The sequence below is a fragment of the Suncus etruscus genome, chromosome 9 (genome assembly GCF_024139225.1).
Source record: "Suncus etruscus isolate mSunEtr1 chromosome 9, mSunEtr1.pri.cur, whole genome shotgun sequence".
NCBI lineage: Eukaryota > Metazoa > Chordata > Mammalia > Eulipotyphla > Soricidae > Suncus > Suncus etruscus.
In genome coordinates, this window is record NC_064856.1 from 60,433,270 (window position 1) to 60,452,376 (window position 19,107).

Sequence of the window (19,107 nt, forward strand, 5' to 3'; positions counted from 1 at the left end):
AATCGCTCCTGGCAGGCTCAGGGGACCAAACGGGATGCCGGATATCTAATCTTGAGTCTGTCCCAGGTCAGCCAAGTGCAAGGCAAATGCCCTACCGCTGTGCTTTCACTCCTGCCCTAATGCTAAGTTATTTTTGGAGACAGTAACAAAAACAAGAAGGAACAAGATTTTTGAAAATGTTAAAAAGGGGGCCTTCCTGGAGAAGAAGAGATATACAGGAATATCAGCAAATTGGCACTTTGGGAGAGGTTGGGAGGGTCACACCCAGTGTCGATCAGGGTTTACTTCTGGCTCTATTCTCAGAAGTCGATCCTAGCACGCTCAGGGGACCATATGGGGTCTGTCCTATGTTGTTCGAACCGGGGTCTGTCCTATGTTGGCCACATGCAAGGCAAACGCCTTATCATTATGCTATTGCTTCGGCCCCCAAATTGGCACTTTTTTTTTTTTTTGCTTTGTTTTTGGGAAAATCTAGCGGAGTTCAGGAATCACTCCTAACTCAATACACATAAAACTGTGTGGTGCCTGGGGATGGAGAGATAGCACAGCGGTGTTTGCCTTGCAAGTAACCTATCCAGGACCTAAGGTGATTGGTTTGAATCCTGGCGTCCCATATAGTCTTCCATGCCTGCTGGGAGCAATTTCTGAGCAGATAGCCAGGAGTAAACCCTGAGCACCACCGGGTGTGGCCAAAAAAAAACAAAAAATAAAAAAATTTAAAAAAAATTAAAAAAAACCTGTGTGGTGCTCAATCCGATGCTTTCCACAGAAAACATAGTCATCATAATTGTGTAAGTAATTTTGAATTACTATATTTGAGGTATAGAGTTGTATCCTTTTAGAGGGTTTAATAATTGTAGGAGAAAGGATGCTGATTTTAGTGGATTCCCTTTAGAGAGAGATACCCTCAAGAGACCGTCTTCCATTGTACTTGGAAATAAACATCTTTTCCAAAGGCAACTTAATATTGTCTTTCAGGACATTTTCATCAAATCAATTTCTTTGGAACCAGAGTGAAGATAGGATGCTTGCCGTGCAGGACCCAAATTCAATCCTCAGCAACTCATATGGTCCCACAAGCTCATTTACAGTGGTCTCTGAACAGGAAGAAGGAAGGAAGGAAGGAAGGAAGGAAGGAAGGAAGGAAGGAGGAGGGAAGGACGGAAGGAAGGAAAGGAAGGAAGATAGGAAGGAAGGAAGGCAGAGGAAGGAAGGAAGGAAGGAAGGAAGGAAGGAAGGAAGGAAGGAAGGAAGGAGAAAAGTTAAAAGAAGAAAGAAAAAAATTGCCAGAGTTTAAGTCCAGACTTTAGAAACACTGGTTCATTAAATACATTTATCTCAGGGTGGACCTGGCATCCCATATGGTCCTCTCAAGCCAAGAGATTTCTGAGAACATAGCCAGTATTAAGCCCTGAGTGTCAACTGGTGTGGCCCCAAAACAAACAAAAAATACACTTATCTCAAGCATACTAGGATACAACATTTATTGTTTCTTTGTGTAAGGTGCAAGAAAAGAGTAATTTTCTTGTGTGATTTGCTATTTTTCAAATTATGGCAAATATTCAGGTTTTCAAAAACAAAACAAAAAAAAACAGGATTAAGAAAAACAGTAGTGGGCCCGGAGAGATAGCACAGCGGCGTTTGCCTTGCAAGCAGCCGATCCAGGACCAAAGGTGGTTGGTTCGAATCCCGGTGTCCCATATGGTCCCCCGTGCCTGCCAGGAGCTATTTCTGAGCAGACAGCCAGGAGTAACCCCTGAGCATCGCCGGGTGTGGCCCAAAATCCAAAAAAAAAAAAAAAAAAAAAAGAAAAACAGTAGTAATTACATTGTTTGGTTCTTTTCTTGGGCCACACCCGTTTGACGCTCACAGGTTACTCCTTGCTATGCACTCAGAAGTCACTCCTGGCTTGGGGGGACCATATGGGATGCCGGGGGGATTGAACAGCGGTCCATCCTAGCGCTTGCAAGGCAGACACCTTACCTCGAGCGCCACCTCTCCGGCCCCATTGTTTGGTTCTTTTTAGGGAATGTTAGATTTGTGACCATTCCTGATGGCTTGTATATTGCTGAAAATAAAACTCTATTAATTTTTGGTTTATCTAAGATGCAAACTGTTTGGTTTTTCCTAACCTTGGTATTTTATTTGTCTTCTTATGCTGGATGGAATCAGGGCAAAGTGCCTGTTTTGCTTTATAATCTGGTTAGCTCTTTTGTCCCATGCTACTCTCTCTCTCCTTATTTTTTGTTGTTGTTGTTGTTGTTGTTGCTGCTGTTTGTTTTGTTTTTCGGCCACACCTGGTGACACTCGGGAGTTACTCCTGGCCATGAGGCTTGGAAATTGCTCCTGACTCCGGGGACCATATGGGAAGCCAGGGATCAAACCAAGGTCCATCCTGGGTTGGCCGCTTGCAAGGCAAACACCCTACCACTGTGCCATTGCTCTGGCCCCTCTCTCTTTTTGTAATGTTCAAGTCGCATGACTTTCTCATTTAGGAAGATCTTTTCCAGTTTGTTATACCCTTTCTCCACACACATAGCCTTTACCTAGTGAATTTGACTCCTCTTCCCAGTTGCAATTTAAATCCACTTCTTCCCAATCCTGATCTTGATTATCTAATCACTTCATAAAGATCACACATCCAATCGAAAAGATCTTCAAAGGTTTCAGTCTGGTGCAAAATAAATCATTCTGGCACAACTGCTCCTTGGAACACCGCACATGGAACCTATGTCCCCACATGCACGTGTTGCCCACATTCCCCCTTTTGAAATATGTACTTTCAGACTTTCCTACTTTCATGGCCGGTTGTGTACCAGGGCTCTCTCTACCTTTGGAGAAACCTATGTTATCCTTTGAGCTTGTTACTCTCTCCCTTTCTTATCCTCTTCATCCCTTCCTTAGTACATTGTAATAAAAATCTCTTTTTACTTAATAAAATAAAATAAATCATCCTGGAGCTGGAGCAATAGTACAGTGGGGAGGGCACTTGCCCTGTGTTCAGTCTATCAGGGTTTAATCTCTTGAGCATCATAGGAGTGATCTCTGATTGCTGATTCCTGAGCACAGAGCCAGGAGTAAGAGCTGAGCACTGCCCAGTGTGCCCCAAAATTAAAATAAATAAATAAATAAATAAAAGGAAAAAACAAGGAAAAGGAAAGGAGAGGAGAGGAGAGGGGAGGAGAGGAGGAGAGGAGGGGAGAGGAGAAGGGAGGGGAAGGGAGAGGAGAGGAGAGGAGAGAGAGGAGAGGAGAGGAGAGGAGAGGAAGGAGGAGGAAGGAAGGAGAGAGAAGGAGAGGAGAGAGAGGAGGGGAGGGGAAGGAAGGAGAGGAGGGGAGAGGAGAGGAGAGGAGAGGAGAGGAAGGAGAGGAGAGGAGGGGAGGGGAAGGGAGAGGAGAGGAGGGGAGAGGAGAGGAGGGAGGAGAGGAAGGGGAGAGGAGAGGAGAGGAGAGGAGGAGGAGAGGAGAGGAGGGGAGAGGAGAGGAGAGGAGGGGAGAGGAGGGGAGGGGAGAGGAGGGGAGAGGAGAGGAGAGGAGGGGAGAGGAGAGGAGGGGAGAGGAGGGGAGGGAGGGAGGGGAGAGGAGGGGAGGGGGGGGAGAGGAGGAGGGAGGGGAGGGGAGGGGGAGGGGGAGGGGAGGGGGGGGGGGGAGGGGAGAGGAAGAGAGGGAGGGGAGGGGAGGGGAGGGGAGAGGAAGAGAGGAGAGGGGAGCGGGGATGGGAGATGGGGAGGGGAGAGGAGAGGAGAGGAGAGGAGTGAGAGGAGAGGGGAGGGGAGGACAGGAGAGGAGAGGAGAGGGGAGGGGAGGGGAGGGGAGGAGGGGAAAGAAATCATCCTGTATTACAGTAGGTTCTTTAATGGGTAGGCAAACAATGAAGCAAGCATCAGATTAAATTGATCAGAGAAAGGCAAGGAGAAACTATTATTAACATGTAAATGCCTCCTGTACTGAGTTACTGACAACCCCACGTGGTATTCTGATAGAACGTCAACCTTTAGCTAAAACAAAGGTTGAGGTAAGAAAGAGGAAGTCCAGGTAGAAAAGTGGGTAAAATAAAGAAATGCAAATTTCTCTGATGAAAAGAAAGAGGAGAATTAGGTTTATCTAGGTATTGTGAGAGACTCTCAGAGGTCAGAATCATTTTTACAAAACCAACCTTTTGATTTGGGGTAGCAGATTTTTTTGGGTGGCAGATTTTTGAGGCTGACAAAAATTTAAAATAATTGATCACAATTGTAGAATAACATCTTTGGGTGGGGCTAGGTGGTGATGGGATGGAGAGGGGCCTTTCTCCTCCAACCCAGGCCATGCCACCCTGTTTAGCCAGTAGGTCTGAGGGTTCAGGATAGTGGTGGGCAGAAAACTCACAGGCAGTCAGGCTTCAGGAGATATTTGCTTTATTCAGTGGATAAAACTGAAGAATTCCCCATCCTTCCTCAGACCCTTACCTTTATAGACAAGAATCAGGTACTATAGGGTGGGAGAGATAGCATGGAGGTAAAGCATTTGCCTTGCATGCAGAATGATGGTGATTCGAATCCTGGCATCCCATATGGTCCCAAGAGCCTGCCAGGGGCGATTTCTGAGCACAGAGCCAGGAGTAACTGGAGTGCTGCCGGGTATGACCCCAAAACCAAAACCAAAACAAAACAAAACAAAACAAAACAAAAAAATCAGGTATCATCCTAGGGTGAGCAGAATACCAAGTAAGGAATAATCCAATATACTATCACCAAGTCACACCCTAGGTGTGACAATAATCTAATAATTTATTAGGGTAGGATCAGTAAGATAATAATCTTATGAAAATGTTTTCATATATAACACACAATGACTACAAAAATCGTTATAAATCACACACTTTTTTGTTCTTAAACGCAGTCCCCCACTACCACAAATTATGCAGTCGAGTTTTCCACATTTGGGGAAATCGCAGGGGTCAGCACATCTGAGTACAATGGATAAAACCTCGCCCTGGGAAAACCATCTTCGTGATCATGGTATCTCCCCTGCCAGGTAAGTATGACACTTCTTTTTTAATTGAGGTAACATAGGTTTACAAGAAAAGGGTATGTTTATATCTTTTAGGGCTACAACTACTATACTGTAACCACTCTGCTCTCACTGCTTCAACGCTGATATATTCCTTCACCAAGATCTACTGGAGCCCTTTGGTGACCTGACTTCTGTAGTCAGATTAGTCTAAAGGTTTGTTTTCATTAGATATTTTCGTGTCTATTTGGTGCAGGCTCTCGAGGATTTTTTTATCAGTCCTTTTTTTTTTTTTTTTTTTTTTGCTTTTTTGGGTCACACCCATCGTTCCTGGCAGACTCGGGGAACCATATGGGACACTGGGATTCGAACCACCGTCCTTCTGCATGAAAGGCAAACGCCTTATCTCCATGCTATCTCTCCAGCCCCTTATCAGTCCTTTAATACCCACTCTCACCCCCATCCCAGGTACTTTTGCAGGGAGACCCAGTGGGTAAAGCAGGCAGTAGCATTCTCTCTTGGCTCTCTCCACGTCTCTCTCCCCACATCATCCACCAAAAACATTTGGGGAACCAGTCAGAACAATTGATTCATTTATCTTTCTACTTCTGACTTACTTTGTTTAACATAACCTCCAGTTCCATCTATGTTGAAGTCAAAAACAAGATTTCGTCTTTCTTATAGCTGATCAGTATTTTATAGTATAGATGACAGACCATGACCTCTTCATCCTCACATATGCTATTGGGCAGTTGGGGTTTTCCTCCGTATCTTTTTGTTTTGAGGCCACATCCTGCGGTGCTCGGGACATATCTCTAGCTCTGCATTTAGGGATCACTCCTGGTGGGCTTGGGGGACTAAACATTAGATGCTGGGAAATTGAATCTGAGTCTATCACCTGCAAGGAACTATATCTCATCTACTATATTATCGCTTCAGCAGCTTTCCCCTCCTCAAGATCTTGGCCCATGTAAATAACACTACAATAAACACAGTATAATGAACAAAGTGCACATGTCATTTTAATTTGTGCTTTTCGGGATTTTTTGTTACTTTATTGGGGTGAAGGGACACACCCAAAATACTCAGGAGCCTCTCCCTGCTCAGTGCTCTGGCTCCATCTTGGGGTACTTGGGAGAGACCACATAGTTCAGGAGCTAAACTGAAGTTTCCTGGGTACAAAATTTATCCTTCCAGCTTTGAATTCATGTTTTTGTGTTCTTGGGATAAGTCCTAGGGGTGGAATTGTTGGAGTCCTAGGGTATAAATAAATATATATAATGACCCAGAGATATTCCAAGTAGGCTTCTGCAACTCATCATGGCTTTGCTGGAGTGCCTGGATTATTCAATGCAAATTGAGAAAAAAAAAAAAAACTGAACCTTGGGGGGCGGAGTCGGGAAGCCAGAGAGAATCCCAACAATTGGTCAAAAGGTCCAGAAGTCCCACCCAGAAGTAAATCTCATTGGTCACTCCACCCGTAGCCGCGCCCCCAACCTTGTTTCTCCTCAGGGCTTTGCAGGAGTGCCTGGATGATTCAATGCAAATTGAGAAGCAAACTGAACCTTGGGGGGCGGAGTCGGGAAGCCGGAGAGAATCCCAACGATTGGTCAAAAGGTCCAGAAGTCCCACCCAAAAGTAAATCTCATTGGTCACTCCACCCGTGGCCACGCCCCCAACCTCGTTTCTCTCGGCCCTCAATCGCAAAAGCCATTTCAGAAGCGGCGAAGGGGTCCTGCCTGACGCGTGGCTGGCTGGGTCGGGTTCCACCTCGGGCGGAGCCTGCTGGCAGGAGGGCCCGCCCCCGGGGAGTGCTTCCGGGGCGGGGGCCGAGGAGGCGGAAGTGGCCGGTCGCCGTCTGCCGCTCTTGTCGCGGGAGAAGCGGGAGCGCCGGGGAGCTGTCCGGGCGAGGGGGCGCTTCCAGAGCGGAGCCGCCGGCCGGCACGAGCCTCGGAGGAGCCGAACGGCCGGTGCAGACCCAGCGTCGCCCGCTCACTGCCCGAGCGCACCATGTCGCGGGGCTCGATCGAGATTCCCCTCCGGGACACTGACGAGGTGAATGGATAAATGGGAGGGACGAGAGAGGGGGCCTCGAACCTGGTCGAGACAGACACACAGACTCACTTGAACCTGGCACACACGCACGCACGCACACACACACACACACACACACACACACACACACACACACACACACAGAGGAATCTCGAGCCCCTTTGGACAGCTCTGGGCAAAGCCCGCTGCAGACTCCCAGACTGGGCACCATGCCTGTGTCTCCTCAGCCTCAGGGCCACTCTGACGGAGACTTCTTGAAAGTTGCTCTCCCGAGCCGAGCCATTGGGCTCTGACAGTCTCTTTTTGCTCCTTTCCACTTTGACGGGCGCGGGGGCGGAGGGGGGGTGTGAGGGCGCCTCTCGGGTTTATTAGATGGCGAAGCGCGGTCCATCTGCCTTGCACACTTAAGTGTCTTGCCCTAGGACTGACTGTAGACCAATGTCGCTCTTTCTCCCTGCACACCCCGGAGGCTGTCGTGGTGCCTGCACGGTGTCTGCCTCTCTGCCTCGCCCGGCTTGGTCAACGCATTTGGGGAACCCGAGAAACCAACCACACGTAGGATTGAATGATTTCCGCCCACCTCTCCTTTGCAGACCGGCCGTTCCTGGGCAGCCAATGGCATTAGGAAGCAAGCTGTCAGTATTGACGGCTTTGGAGGAAGGCCACACGCCCCGTAGGGCTCAAGGTTTACATTCCTGGCTCTGGATCGTTCACTCCTGGCGGAATCGGGGGACCGTATGGGGTGCCAGGGATCCAACCCTGGTCGGCTGCGTGCGAGGCAGCCTTGTGTTACCGTTCTGGCTCTGGTTTTAATATCTTTTTAAATAATATTCACCAAGTTGTATGTGACCAACACCACGAGTTTCAGAGCAATCTTGTTCCAGCCATTTTTGTGCATGTGTGTGCGCCCACGTTTAAGATTGATAGGGATGAAGCAATAGTAGATCGGGTTAGCATGCCCGGGACCGACTAAAGTTCCATTCCCAGCATCCCACATAGTTGCCTGAGTACCACCTGGCGTTTGTCCTAAATGCAGAGTCAGGGGCTATCCTGAGCATCTCCAGGTGTGTGTGTCGGGGGGAGTTTGTAACAGGCATGATTGTATACAGTGAAATTCACTTTATATTGCCTCTGAGCTGATTCTTAAAGCTAGGATCCTTTATAAGGTCCTGAGCTTTTACTTAAGTAGGTTACCGTTAAGCCTATTTGTCATGTGGACCTTAGATGTTTCTTAACTTTTGGGGGCCAGAGTGATATCACAGTGGTAGGGAGTTTGCCTTGCATGCAGACGACCAGGGACAGACCCTGGTTCAATACCCGGCATCCCATCAAGCATCCCCCGAGTTTGCCAGGAGTGATTTCTGAACACAGAGCCAGTAGTAACCCCTGAGCGCCACCCGGTGTGGCCCAAAAACTAAAAACAAAAACAAAAAAATCCAAAACTGTATGCTTGCATATATTTCTATTTCAGGAACAGCAACAACTAAAGACTTGTGAATATAAAAAAAAACAAATGTTTAAAGCTTATGTTTTGTGTTTAAGGTCATTGAACTTGACTTCGATCAGTTACCGGAGGGAGATGAAGTTATCAGTATTCTGAAACAAGAACACACACAACTGCACATATGGATTGCTTTGGCGGTCAGTATTCATATACTTTCTGTATGTTGAGTGAGAAAAATAGATTGCATCTGTTTTTAATTATAGTAAGATTAACTTGGGTGCAGGATAAATACATATTATGAATGGAAGTTGCATTACCATTTATGAGAAAATGACCATTTTCATCTCTGAAGTGCTTCCCTGCTGGTAAGATAAAATATGTTGGTAAAGGCAAAATTTAAGTAGTATTCCACAAATCAGCATTTTATTATAAATAACAGTAAATAATGAATTATGATATAAGTATGCTAAGAAAAAATAGGAGTCACAATGTAAATTCTGTTGCTTGTCATTGTTTCCCATACCAATATTTCCCATAAGATATTCTAGAAGATGATTTAATGCCACACTAATTCGCAAAAACCCTTTGAATGAACAGTAATGGAGATTTTTTTTTTCTCAGCATATAATTTATTTTTTTGAAAGGATTTTTTTTTATTTAAACAACTTTATTACATACATGATCGTGTTTGGGTTTCAGTCATGTAAAGAACACCACCCATCACCAGTGCAACATTCCCATCAACAATGTCCCAAATCTACCTCCTCCCCACCCAACCCCCGCCCGTACTCTAGACAGGCTATGTCCCTCGTACATTCTATTTCCCTCGTACATTCTCATTATTAGGATAGTTCAAAACGTAGTTATTTCTCTAAGTAAACTCATCCCTGTTTGTGGTGAGCTTCATGAGGTGAGCTGTAACTTCCAGCTCTTTTCTCAGAAAGTCTAAAATTCCAAATCCTCTCCTGCATTCAGTTTCTCTCTGGTGCTCCTCTTTTTTTCTTTTTTGGGGAAGGTGAAATTGGGCGGGCCACACCTGGTAGTGCTCAGGGGCTAAATCTGGCTCTGGGCTCAAGGGACCATTTGTGGTGCTAGGGATCAAAGTGAGATTAGCAGGCCCGGAGAGATAGCACAGCAGCGTTTACCTTGCAAGCAGCCAATCCAGGACCAAAGGTATTTCTGAGCAGACAGCCAGGAGTAGCCCCTGAGCAACGCGGAGTGTGGCCCAAAAACCAAAAAAAACAAAAAAACAAATAAAAACAAAGTGAGATTAGCTGCTAGCTAGGCAACTGCCTTAATCCCTGTACTATTCCTTCAGCCCTGTGACGCTTCCTTTGTATATTAAAGAAATTATCATAGCTGTTTAATATGATAAAAAACATAGGAGACTCCTTTTTCCGCCATCTTGGACTCCCGTGGAGGCCCGGACTAATTAGAAGACAGACATGGCTGGAAGGCTGTGGTCTAAAGCCATTTTTGCTGGCTATAAACGGGGTCTCCGAAACCAGAGGGAACACACAGCTCTTCTTAAAATTGAAGGTGTTTATGCTCGGGATGAAACTGAATTCTATCTGGGCAAGCGATGTGCTTATGTGTACAAAGCAAAGAACAACACTGTAACTCCTGGTGGCAAACCTAACAAAACCAGAGTGATCTGGGGAAAGGTAACCCGTGCCCATGGAAACAGTGGCATGGTTCGAGCCAAATTCCGAAGCAACCTTCCTGCTAAGGCAATCGGTCATAGAATCCGTGTGATGCTGTACCCCTCAAGGATTTAAGCTTACTGAAAAGTAAATAAATAAAATGTAGATACTTAAAAAAAAAAAACATAGGAGACTCTTTTTTTGTTGTTGTTGTTGTTGTTTTTTTTTGGGCCACACCCAGTGATGCTCAGGGGTTACTCCTGGCTCAGAAGTCGCTCCTGGCTTGGAGGGCCATATGGGACACCGGGGGATCGAACCGCGGTCCGTCCTAGGCTAGCGCTGGCAAGACAGACACCTTACCTCTAGCGCCACCGCCCGGCCCCGAGACTCTTTAAGGATTAGAGAAGTAGGTCTAGAATTGGGTTTATTTCTACCCAGTACTTAATCCAAACTCTGAGTTTCTTAGTTCAAGATTTACAGAGGCACTTTCTGTGACCCCAGCACCTTCATTTGAAGTGCTAATTGACATAGTCTATGAAGAACAAGCCATTAATGCTTGTCACATTTTTTTTAATTGGAAGAGAACTTAGTTTATTTGGGTTTGAGGATTTTGTTTTTAGTGGGTAGGAGGAAGGTTGTTTTTTGTTTGTTTGTTTTTTGTTTTAATTTATTAATGTAAATACCTCCTCAAGCAACACTGAGTGAAAAATAGAATATTGGAGAATTTTGTTTGTTTGTTTGTTTTTGTTTTTGGATCACACCCGGCGGTGCTCAGGGGTTACTCCTGGCTGTCTGCTCAGAAATAGCTCCTGGCAGGCATGGGGGACCATATGGGACACCGAGATTCGAACCAACCAACTTTGGTCCTGGATCAGCTGCTTGCAAGGCAAATGCCGCTGTGCTATCTCTCCGGGCCCAGAATATTGGAGAATTTAACATTTTACCTGTGGTTAAAAAGCAAAACTTAATGAATCATTGTGGTCAACAGGTTGTTCAAGAGTGTTAGAGATCTCGCAAAAGCTTTGTGACTAAAGGGATTAGATAGGACATTGTCAAATTGCACGATAACCACCAACTAGTATGACTTCAGGCAAATAGTTACTGTCTGAAATAAGCCTATTTACAAATCTAAAATATTTAGTTGCAAGTCACATACATGACATGAAACATTAAAGGTTATAGCCCATGTGTATGCCTCTGAAACAAACACACTGAAATCAAGATACTGTATAAGAGAGATAGTATAATGGATAACACACTTGCTTATCTTGCATATTCCTGACCCTGGTTCAGCTCCTGGAATCTCATATGGTCCCTGAGCCCCACCAGGCGTGATCCCTGAGCATAGAACTAGGAATAAGCTTTGAACACCCAAAAACCCAACTTCCTAACCCCCTTCACAAAAAAGATAATATATTCATTATAACCCCCAAAGACCTCCAAACTATTTCCCACCTACTGCAGTGCATAGGCAATCCCTAATTTGCTCCTCTTGCTTAAGATTCATTTGCATTCTAGTTCTTTAAATGGAACTATACATAGATGCTCTTTGATCTGACTTTTTGCGACCGGTATTATTGTAAAGTTATGGTATATCTTTTATAACTGAGTGGTAGCCATAGCTCATTTATGCATTCACCTATTGATTAATACTTAGGGTGGTCTTGCCTCTATCTTTTACAGATAAGGTTTCTAGAAACATTTGTCCCAAGCTTTTTATATGGATGTATGCTTTAGTACTCTAATCTGTTTATTATCTTTTAGCTGGAATACTACAAGCAAGGAAAAACAGAAGAGTTTGTTAAGTTATTGGAAGCAGCACGTATAGATGGCAATTTGGATTATAGAGACCATGAAAAAGATCAGATGACGTGCTTGGATACATTGGCAGCCTATTATGTACAACAGGCTCGAAAGGAAAAGAATAAGGACAATAAAAAGGATCTTATTACACAAGCAACTCTACTATATACAATGGCTGATAAAATTATTATGTATGACCAGGTATGATAAATCATGTTTCTTTGTACTTATAAAAGGGGAAATATGGTATATGAAAGAAAATGTGATAGACTACAGATTTTTGAGAGAGCCACACTTTGCAATGTACAGAGATTTCTCACAGCTTTGTGCTGAATGGATGATAGTTGCTCTAACAATGCTTGGCAGTGCTGAGGAAAACCTGACCCTCCCACACAGGACACATGAGCAAAATAACAGTTTTGTTTTTATTTTCTTAAAGCAACATAGAATTTGGGGGCCAGAGTGGTGGTGCAAGGGTAAGGGGTCTGCCTTGCCCGCATTAGCCTAGGACGGATTGCGGTTTTATCCCCTGATGTCCCATATGGTCCTCCAAGCCAGAGGCGATTTCTTTTCTTTCTTTTTTTTCTCAAACATATAGGCCTTTATTAATATGAATAACTTGTTATTAAAATTTGTGTCTCATATCCTCACATATATTATGGAGCTATTGAGTCAGCAATCTGATGAATTCTTTAACTCCATACATACAAAACTTAATGCAAAGTCCTATAACATAAAAGCTATTTTTAGGGAGAGGAAAAACTAAATTGCTGAATCTTTTTTCTATTGCTTTTACTAACTTGACTGCTGTTCAACTTATAAACTGCTATTGATTTTTTCCTTTTTTTCTTCATATCTTTAGTTAAGTTGACTCAAATATGTTTGAGTTTGTGTGACACTAATGTGAATGGGGTTGTTTATTTATTTATTTATTTTTGGTTTTGGGGCCACACCCAGTAACGCTCAGGGGTTACTCCTGGCTATGTGCTCAGAAGTTGCTCCTGGCTTGGGGGACCATATGGGACACCGGGGGATCGAACCGCGGTCCGTCCGAGGTTAGCGCAGGCAAGGCAGGCACCTTACCTTTAGCGCCACCGCCCGGCCCCTGGGGTTGTTTATTTAATGTGCATTTTTTCTCTATCATCATTGGTGTATAAGAAGACCATTGATTTTTGTGCGTTAATTTTGTAGCCTGCCACTTTGCTATATGAATCTATTGTTTCTAGAAGCTTTTTGGTAGTCTTTAGGGTTTTCTAGATATATTGTCATGTCATCTGCAAACAGAGCTTGACTTCTTTCTTTCCTATAGCAAGAACTTACAGCACTGTGTTGAATGGGAATGGCGAGAGAGGGCAGCCTTGTCTTATACCAGATTTTAGAGGAAAGGCTTTTAGTTTATCACCATTAAGAATAATATTTACCATTGACTTGTGGTAAATGGCCTTGACTATATTGAGAAAAGTTTCTTCCATTCCCAACTTGAGAGTTTTTATCAAGAATGGGTATTGGTTGGGGCCGGTCGGTGGCGCTGGAGGTAAGGTGCCTGCCTTGCCTGTGCTAGCCTAGGACGGACCGCGGTTCGATCCCCCGGCGTCCCATATGGTCCCCCAAGTAGCCAGGAGCAACTTCTGAGCGCATAGCCAGGAGTAACCCCTGAGCGTCACAGGGTGTGGCCCAAAAACCAAAAAAAAAAAAAAAAAAAAAAAAAAAAAAAGAATGGGTATTGGACTTTATTGAATGCTTTCTCTGCATCTATTGGAATTATCATATGGTTTTATTTTTTTGTTGTTGTTGATATGGTGTATTATGTTGATTGATTTACGTATGTTAAATCATTTTTGCATTCCTGGAATGAATCCTACATGGTCGTGGTGTATGACCTTCTTGATGAGACATTGTATCCTACTTGCCAGAATTTTTTTTTTTTATGTAGCCTGTCATCTCCCAAGAGATTTTTTTTTTTTTAATTTTTATTGTGGCCAAGCCAGGAGTGATTTCTGAGTGCATAGCCTGGAGTAACCCCTGAGCATTCACCAGGTGTGGCCCAAAAACCAAAAAAAAGTGGGGAGCAACATAGAATTTTGGGCTGCAGATGTAACTCAGTGGCAGGACACATGCTCCACTATTTTAATATTCTGTCCCCTGCATATATTAACAGATTTGTGAAAGTGAGAATTTCTTAGGCTCTGTGTTGTTGAAGTAATAATACGGGCAAATTCGTCATATAAAAATGGTGAACCTATAACATTTCCAGGTAAATCATAAGCATATTTTAAAGAATATTTTAGAGAAGTAAACTCTTTTTGGTTTATCATTGTTATTAGCATAAACTTGTATCTTAGAATGACTTTCAATTTCTAATTTCTAATTGCTTATTGGTAGCTTAAATATGATAGAGTGGTAATGTGTGAGATTTTTTACTTATTGTTTTTCACTTCAGAGTTACACGTTTAATGTATTGCTGTTTGCCTTTGGCAAAGTCAAATCTAAGATGTTGTATTACTTTTCCAGAACCATCTTCTGGGAAGAGCCTGCTTCTGTTTACTTGAAGGTGACAAAATGGATCAGGCTGATGCCCAGTTTCATTTTGTACTCAACCAGTCTCCAAATAATATCCCAGCTCTTCTTGGTAAGTTATCTTTAGCAGTCATCTTAGAGAATTTGTTTTTAGTATATGTGTAGAGTATATTTCTTGGTAATAACTCCTTAGACACTGGGCTCGCAGCAAACTAAAAGAACTTTGCCTAATTAAAAATGAAACTGTGTAGGACCCAGGGCAATAGTATAACAAGTTAGGCATTTGTCTTCCACATGGCCAAATCAGGATACACTCCTGAAACATTTCATAGTATCCCAAGCCCTCCAGGAGTGATCCTGAGTGCAGAGCCAGGAGTAAGTCCTGAACACCACAGGATATGGTCCCAAACTAAAAAACAACAACAAAATAAAACTGTAAAAACAACATGATTTCTATTGAAATTATATAAATAAAATATCCCCTTTCTAAACACAATTATACCTTTATGGAAAACTAATATGAGGTAATTTTATAAGAGTTGAATTTAATTTAGGTTAGTTATTGTAAAGTATATAAGACTTGTGTTTATAATTAGCTAGTGCATAATCATTTTGAAAAATCATTACAGGTAAAGCTTGCATTTCCTTCAACAAAAAGGATTATAGAGGAGCTCTTGCTTACTATAAGAAAGCATTGCGTACTAATCCAGGATGTCCAGGTAAGAGAAAATCCTTTAAGCAGTGTATGATCTGATTTTGTTTGTTTCGGGTCCATACCCAGTGGTACTTACGGCTTGTGCTCATGCTTGACTCTGTGCTTAGGGATAACTACACCTGGCGTGGACTGGGGACCATATGTGGTACTGGGGATCAACCCAGGCCATATATATATATATATATATATATATATATATATATATATATATATATATATATATATATATATATATACAAGGCAAGTCTCTGGACCCTGTTGATTTCAACTAAAAAATAGTGAGGGTCTGTCGATTTTTTATGAAATTAGTTTTTAAAAAGATACTGTAGAATTGTTAAAATGACGAAAATTAGTTTTGTTTTGTTTTGCTTTTTTGCACCATACATGGTGGTTATCAGGGACTTCTTTTGACTTGGAGCTTGAATTTGCTCCAGCTTAGTACTCAGTAGGCATTGTACCATGTAGATATTGAATGTGTTGGGGCACAAAAATTGTGTACTATCTTCATACAAAGCCCTTAGCTCAGTAGCCTCCAAAATGAGATTTTGTTTTGTTTTGGCCTCATCTGACAGTTCTTAAGATCTACTCCTGCCTTAGTAGTCACTTACATCAGATGGTTTTTGGGGAGTCCTGCTCTGTTGAGGGCATGGTTCCCCAAACGTAGGTTTCCTATGTACAAAGTATGTTCCAGTCCATTGAACTCTCTGGCCCCAGATATGAGAATGGTGGAGAAAGGAGGGCAAATACTACATTTAATTCAAAATGAATATTAGATCATATCATCATTTTTCCCTAAGCTATTTTTTTCTTGCAAAATTACACTCATTTAGCAAATTTCATTGAATATCAACTATATTCCAAGCATAGTTTTAGACCCAAAGAATGTGCCAGTGAACCAGAGACAGAAGTCTCTGCCTTAGCTTGGGATGTAATCCAGTGGTAGAATGTATGTATTAAAGTTCCTGAATTATCTTTAGAACCACACAAACAAAATAATTCTGCCTTTGAGACTGGACTGGAGAGATGGTATAGTGGGCAGGGCACTTGACCAACCCGAATTTGATCACTAGCATTCTCTATGGTTCTCAGAACACCACCAACAATTATTCCTGAGTGCAAAACTAGGAGTAAGCGATGAGCATCACTAAGTGTGGGTCCCCCCTACCAAAAAAAAATTATACCTTCATTTTATGAACCTCATTTTCCACTGAGGAAGATAAGTAAATGAAATATAAGATAATGTAGACCCAAATGGGGAAAAATAAGTGAAAAGGGAGTCAGCATGGGTTGCTTAGAATGTTATTTGGGTAAAGACTGTAAAAACTAAAGACATACAGATATATGATATATTATTTTCAGATAGGAAGAATAATTATCAAAGATTCTGAGACATGAGTGGACTTAGCAACTCTGAGAAACAGTAGAGAAGCCACTGTCAGGAATGAAGTGAGAGGGAAAAAGTAGATAGACTATGATCAAATATGTAAGCAGGGACCAGTTATGTGGGGCATCCTAAGTTATAAGGACTTAGATTTTTTTTTCTCGAAACCTTTGGAGGCCTTTGAGCAGAGGATCAGGTACTATAATCTGGGGCATATCTGAAGGAATTCTTTGAGGGGCCAAAGATTGGTAGAGTGCTTGCCATGCAGCCAACCTGGGTACAATCCCAGCACCACCTATGGTTCCCTGAGCCTATAGGAGTCATCCCTGAGTGCAGAGCCAAGAGTAAGCCCTGAGCAGCACTGTTGGCTGTGGCTCTAAAGCTAAAACACAAATTTAAAATAAGGATTATTCAAACATATGAACTGAAACTACTATGGGATGCTGGGGATTAAACCCGGGTTGGTTCAAAGGTTCACAGGTTGGCTGCATTCAAGGCAAACGCCCTGCTGCTGTGTTATTACTCCAGCCCCTAAAGATGATTTTTACAGGAATGGTAGGGATGAGATCCTCTTTTGGAATGGCAGGAAAGGAAAGGAGAGGAGAGGAGAGGGGAGGGGAGGGGAGGGGAGGGGAGGGAGAAGGGAAGGGAGAAGGGGAGGGGAGGGAGAAAGGAAGGGAAGGGAAGGGGAAAGGAAAGGAAAAAGGAAAGGAAAGGAAAGGAGAGGGGAGGGGAAGAAAGGGAAAGGAAAGGGGAAAGGGAAGGGAAGGAAGGAAAGAAAAAAGGAAAGGAAAGAAGGGAAGGGGAAGGGAAGGGAAGGAAAAAGGAAAGGAAAGGAATTAGAGGAACAAGTACAGACAGATTTCCTTGAATTTTTCTGAAGAACGTGAATGTAATATTAAGATGACTATAAAATAAAGTCAAGAGAAGATTTAAGATTGATAAAGGTTTCTCTGGATGAGAATGAACTACTCTGGGAAACTTTAATGCAGGAAAAATAGGGAAGTTTTGTTCCCTATTTGTTGAAACAGTGTTCTTCAAAAGTTGAGAAGGATGGGGCTGGATTGGTAGTGCAAGCAGTAAGGCGTCTGCGTTGCCCCCGCTAGCCTAGGACAAACTACCGTTCGATCCCCCAGTGTCCCATATGGTCCCCCAAGCTAGGAGCGATTTTCAAGCGTATAGCCAGGAGTAACTCCTGAGCATCACTGAGTGTGGCCCCAAAATAAAACAAAACAAAACAAAAAAAGTTGAGAAGGATAGAATCTAGTCACTCCAGGAGGAGCTGGTCCTTAATTGAATGTGAGAGGAGCATAGGCCTATGGTTTTGTTTCAGCACAGCCTTGAAATTGTATATGTATAAGTATATTATAAATAAAGTTTTGGGGTATTTGGGGAGGTTGAGTTTTTCGGTTTGGGAGACACACCCAGAAGTGCTCAGGAGACTATCTGAGATTATACGGAGTGCCAGGGACCAAACTCAGGTTGGCTGCTTGCAAGGCAAGTGACCTAGCCACTATATTATCTCTCCAGCCCTATAAACAAGAGTTTTGAAGAAAATGATAGTATGTGCATCTACCAGGGGTCTTCAAACTATGGCCCGTGGGCCACATATTGTATTTATTCCCATTTTGTTTCTTCACTTCTAAATAAGATATATGCAGTGTGCATAGAAATTTGTTCATAATTTTTGTTTTTACTATAATCTGGCCCTCCAACAGTCTGAAGGACAGTGAACTGGCCCCCTGTTTAAAAAGTTTAGGGACCCCTGAGTCTAGTCAGTCAAGATATTTAGAGTTTCAGTGAAATTTTAAAATTTTAAATTTTAAAAAGTATTAAAATTGCTCTTTAGGGGCCGGGCGGTGGCTCTAGAGGTAAGGTGTCTGCCTTGCCAGCGCTAGCCTAGGACGGACCGCGGTTCGATCCCCGGCGCCCCCATATGGTCCCCCAAGCCAGGAGCGACTTCTGAGAGCATAGCCAGGAGTAACCCCTGAGCGTTACTGGGTGTGGCCCAAAAACCAAAAAAAAAAAAAAATTGCTCTTTGAAAATTAGTAAAGATACCTATACACAACAGTGCTAGGAGACCAGAAAAATGGGCTTAAGAAATAGTATAGGAAGGACCATGATAGCATAGAGGTAAGGCATTTGCCTTGCATGCAGAAGGATAGTGGTTTGAATCTCGGCATCCCATGTGGTCCCCCAAGCCTGCCAGGAGCGACTTCTGAGTGTAGAGCCAGAAGTAACCTCTGAGCGCTGCTGGGTGTGACCCAAAAACAGAGAGAGAGAGAGAGAGAGAGAGAGAGAGGGAGAGGGAGAGGGAGAGGGAGAGGGAGAGGGAGAGGGGAGGGAGAGGGAGAGGAGAGGGAGAGGGAGAGGGAGAGGGAGAGGGAGAGGGAGAGGGAGAGGGAGAGGGAGAGGGAGAGGGAGAGGGAGAGGGAGAGAGAAAAAAGCCTATTGTGGTTCAATCCTGGGCACTGTATGGTCCCCATACACCACTGGAAATGACCTCAGAGCTCAAAACTGGGAGAAACCCCTAAGCATTGCCAACTGTGGCCCAGCT

The 19,107-nt window shown here is 43.5% G+C and overlaps 2 protein-coding genes and 1 pseudogene across 2 annotated transcripts in view; 2 read left to right on the forward strand and 1 right to left on the reverse strand.

Annotated features, from left to right (window-relative positions):
* Positions 1–4,871: 4,871 nt before the first annotated feature.
* On the reverse strand, positions 4,872–5,023 carry LOC126019462 (uncharacterized; annotated as a pseudogene).
* Positions 5,024–6,834: 1,811 nt separating this feature from the next.
* CTR9 (CTR9 homolog, Paf1/RNA polymerase II complex component) overlaps positions 6,835–19,107 on the forward strand; it is a 48,218-nt gene continuing 35,945 nt past the window's right edge. The window contains exons 1-5 of the mRNA XM_049780991.1: positions 6,835–7,046; positions 8,589–8,687; positions 11,898–12,137; positions 14,448–14,565; positions 15,083–15,172. Of these exons, the coding sequence (XP_049636948.1) occupies positions 7,002–7,046; positions 8,589–8,687; positions 11,898–12,137; positions 14,448–14,565; positions 15,083–15,172 (592 nt within the window). The 5' untranslated portion in view covers positions 6,835–7,001. The remainder of the gene's footprint in view (positions 7,047–8,588; positions 8,688–11,897; positions 12,138–14,447; positions 14,566–15,082; positions 15,173–19,107) is intronic.
* On the forward strand, positions 9,888–10,298 carry LOC126018986 (60S ribosomal protein L35a). Its single transcript, XM_049781105.1, has one exon. The coding sequence runs from the start codon at positions 9,936–9,938 to the stop codon at positions 10,266–10,268; it is 333 nt and encodes a 110-aa protein (XP_049637062.1). The 5' UTR covers positions 9,888–9,935; the 3' UTR covers positions 10,269–10,298.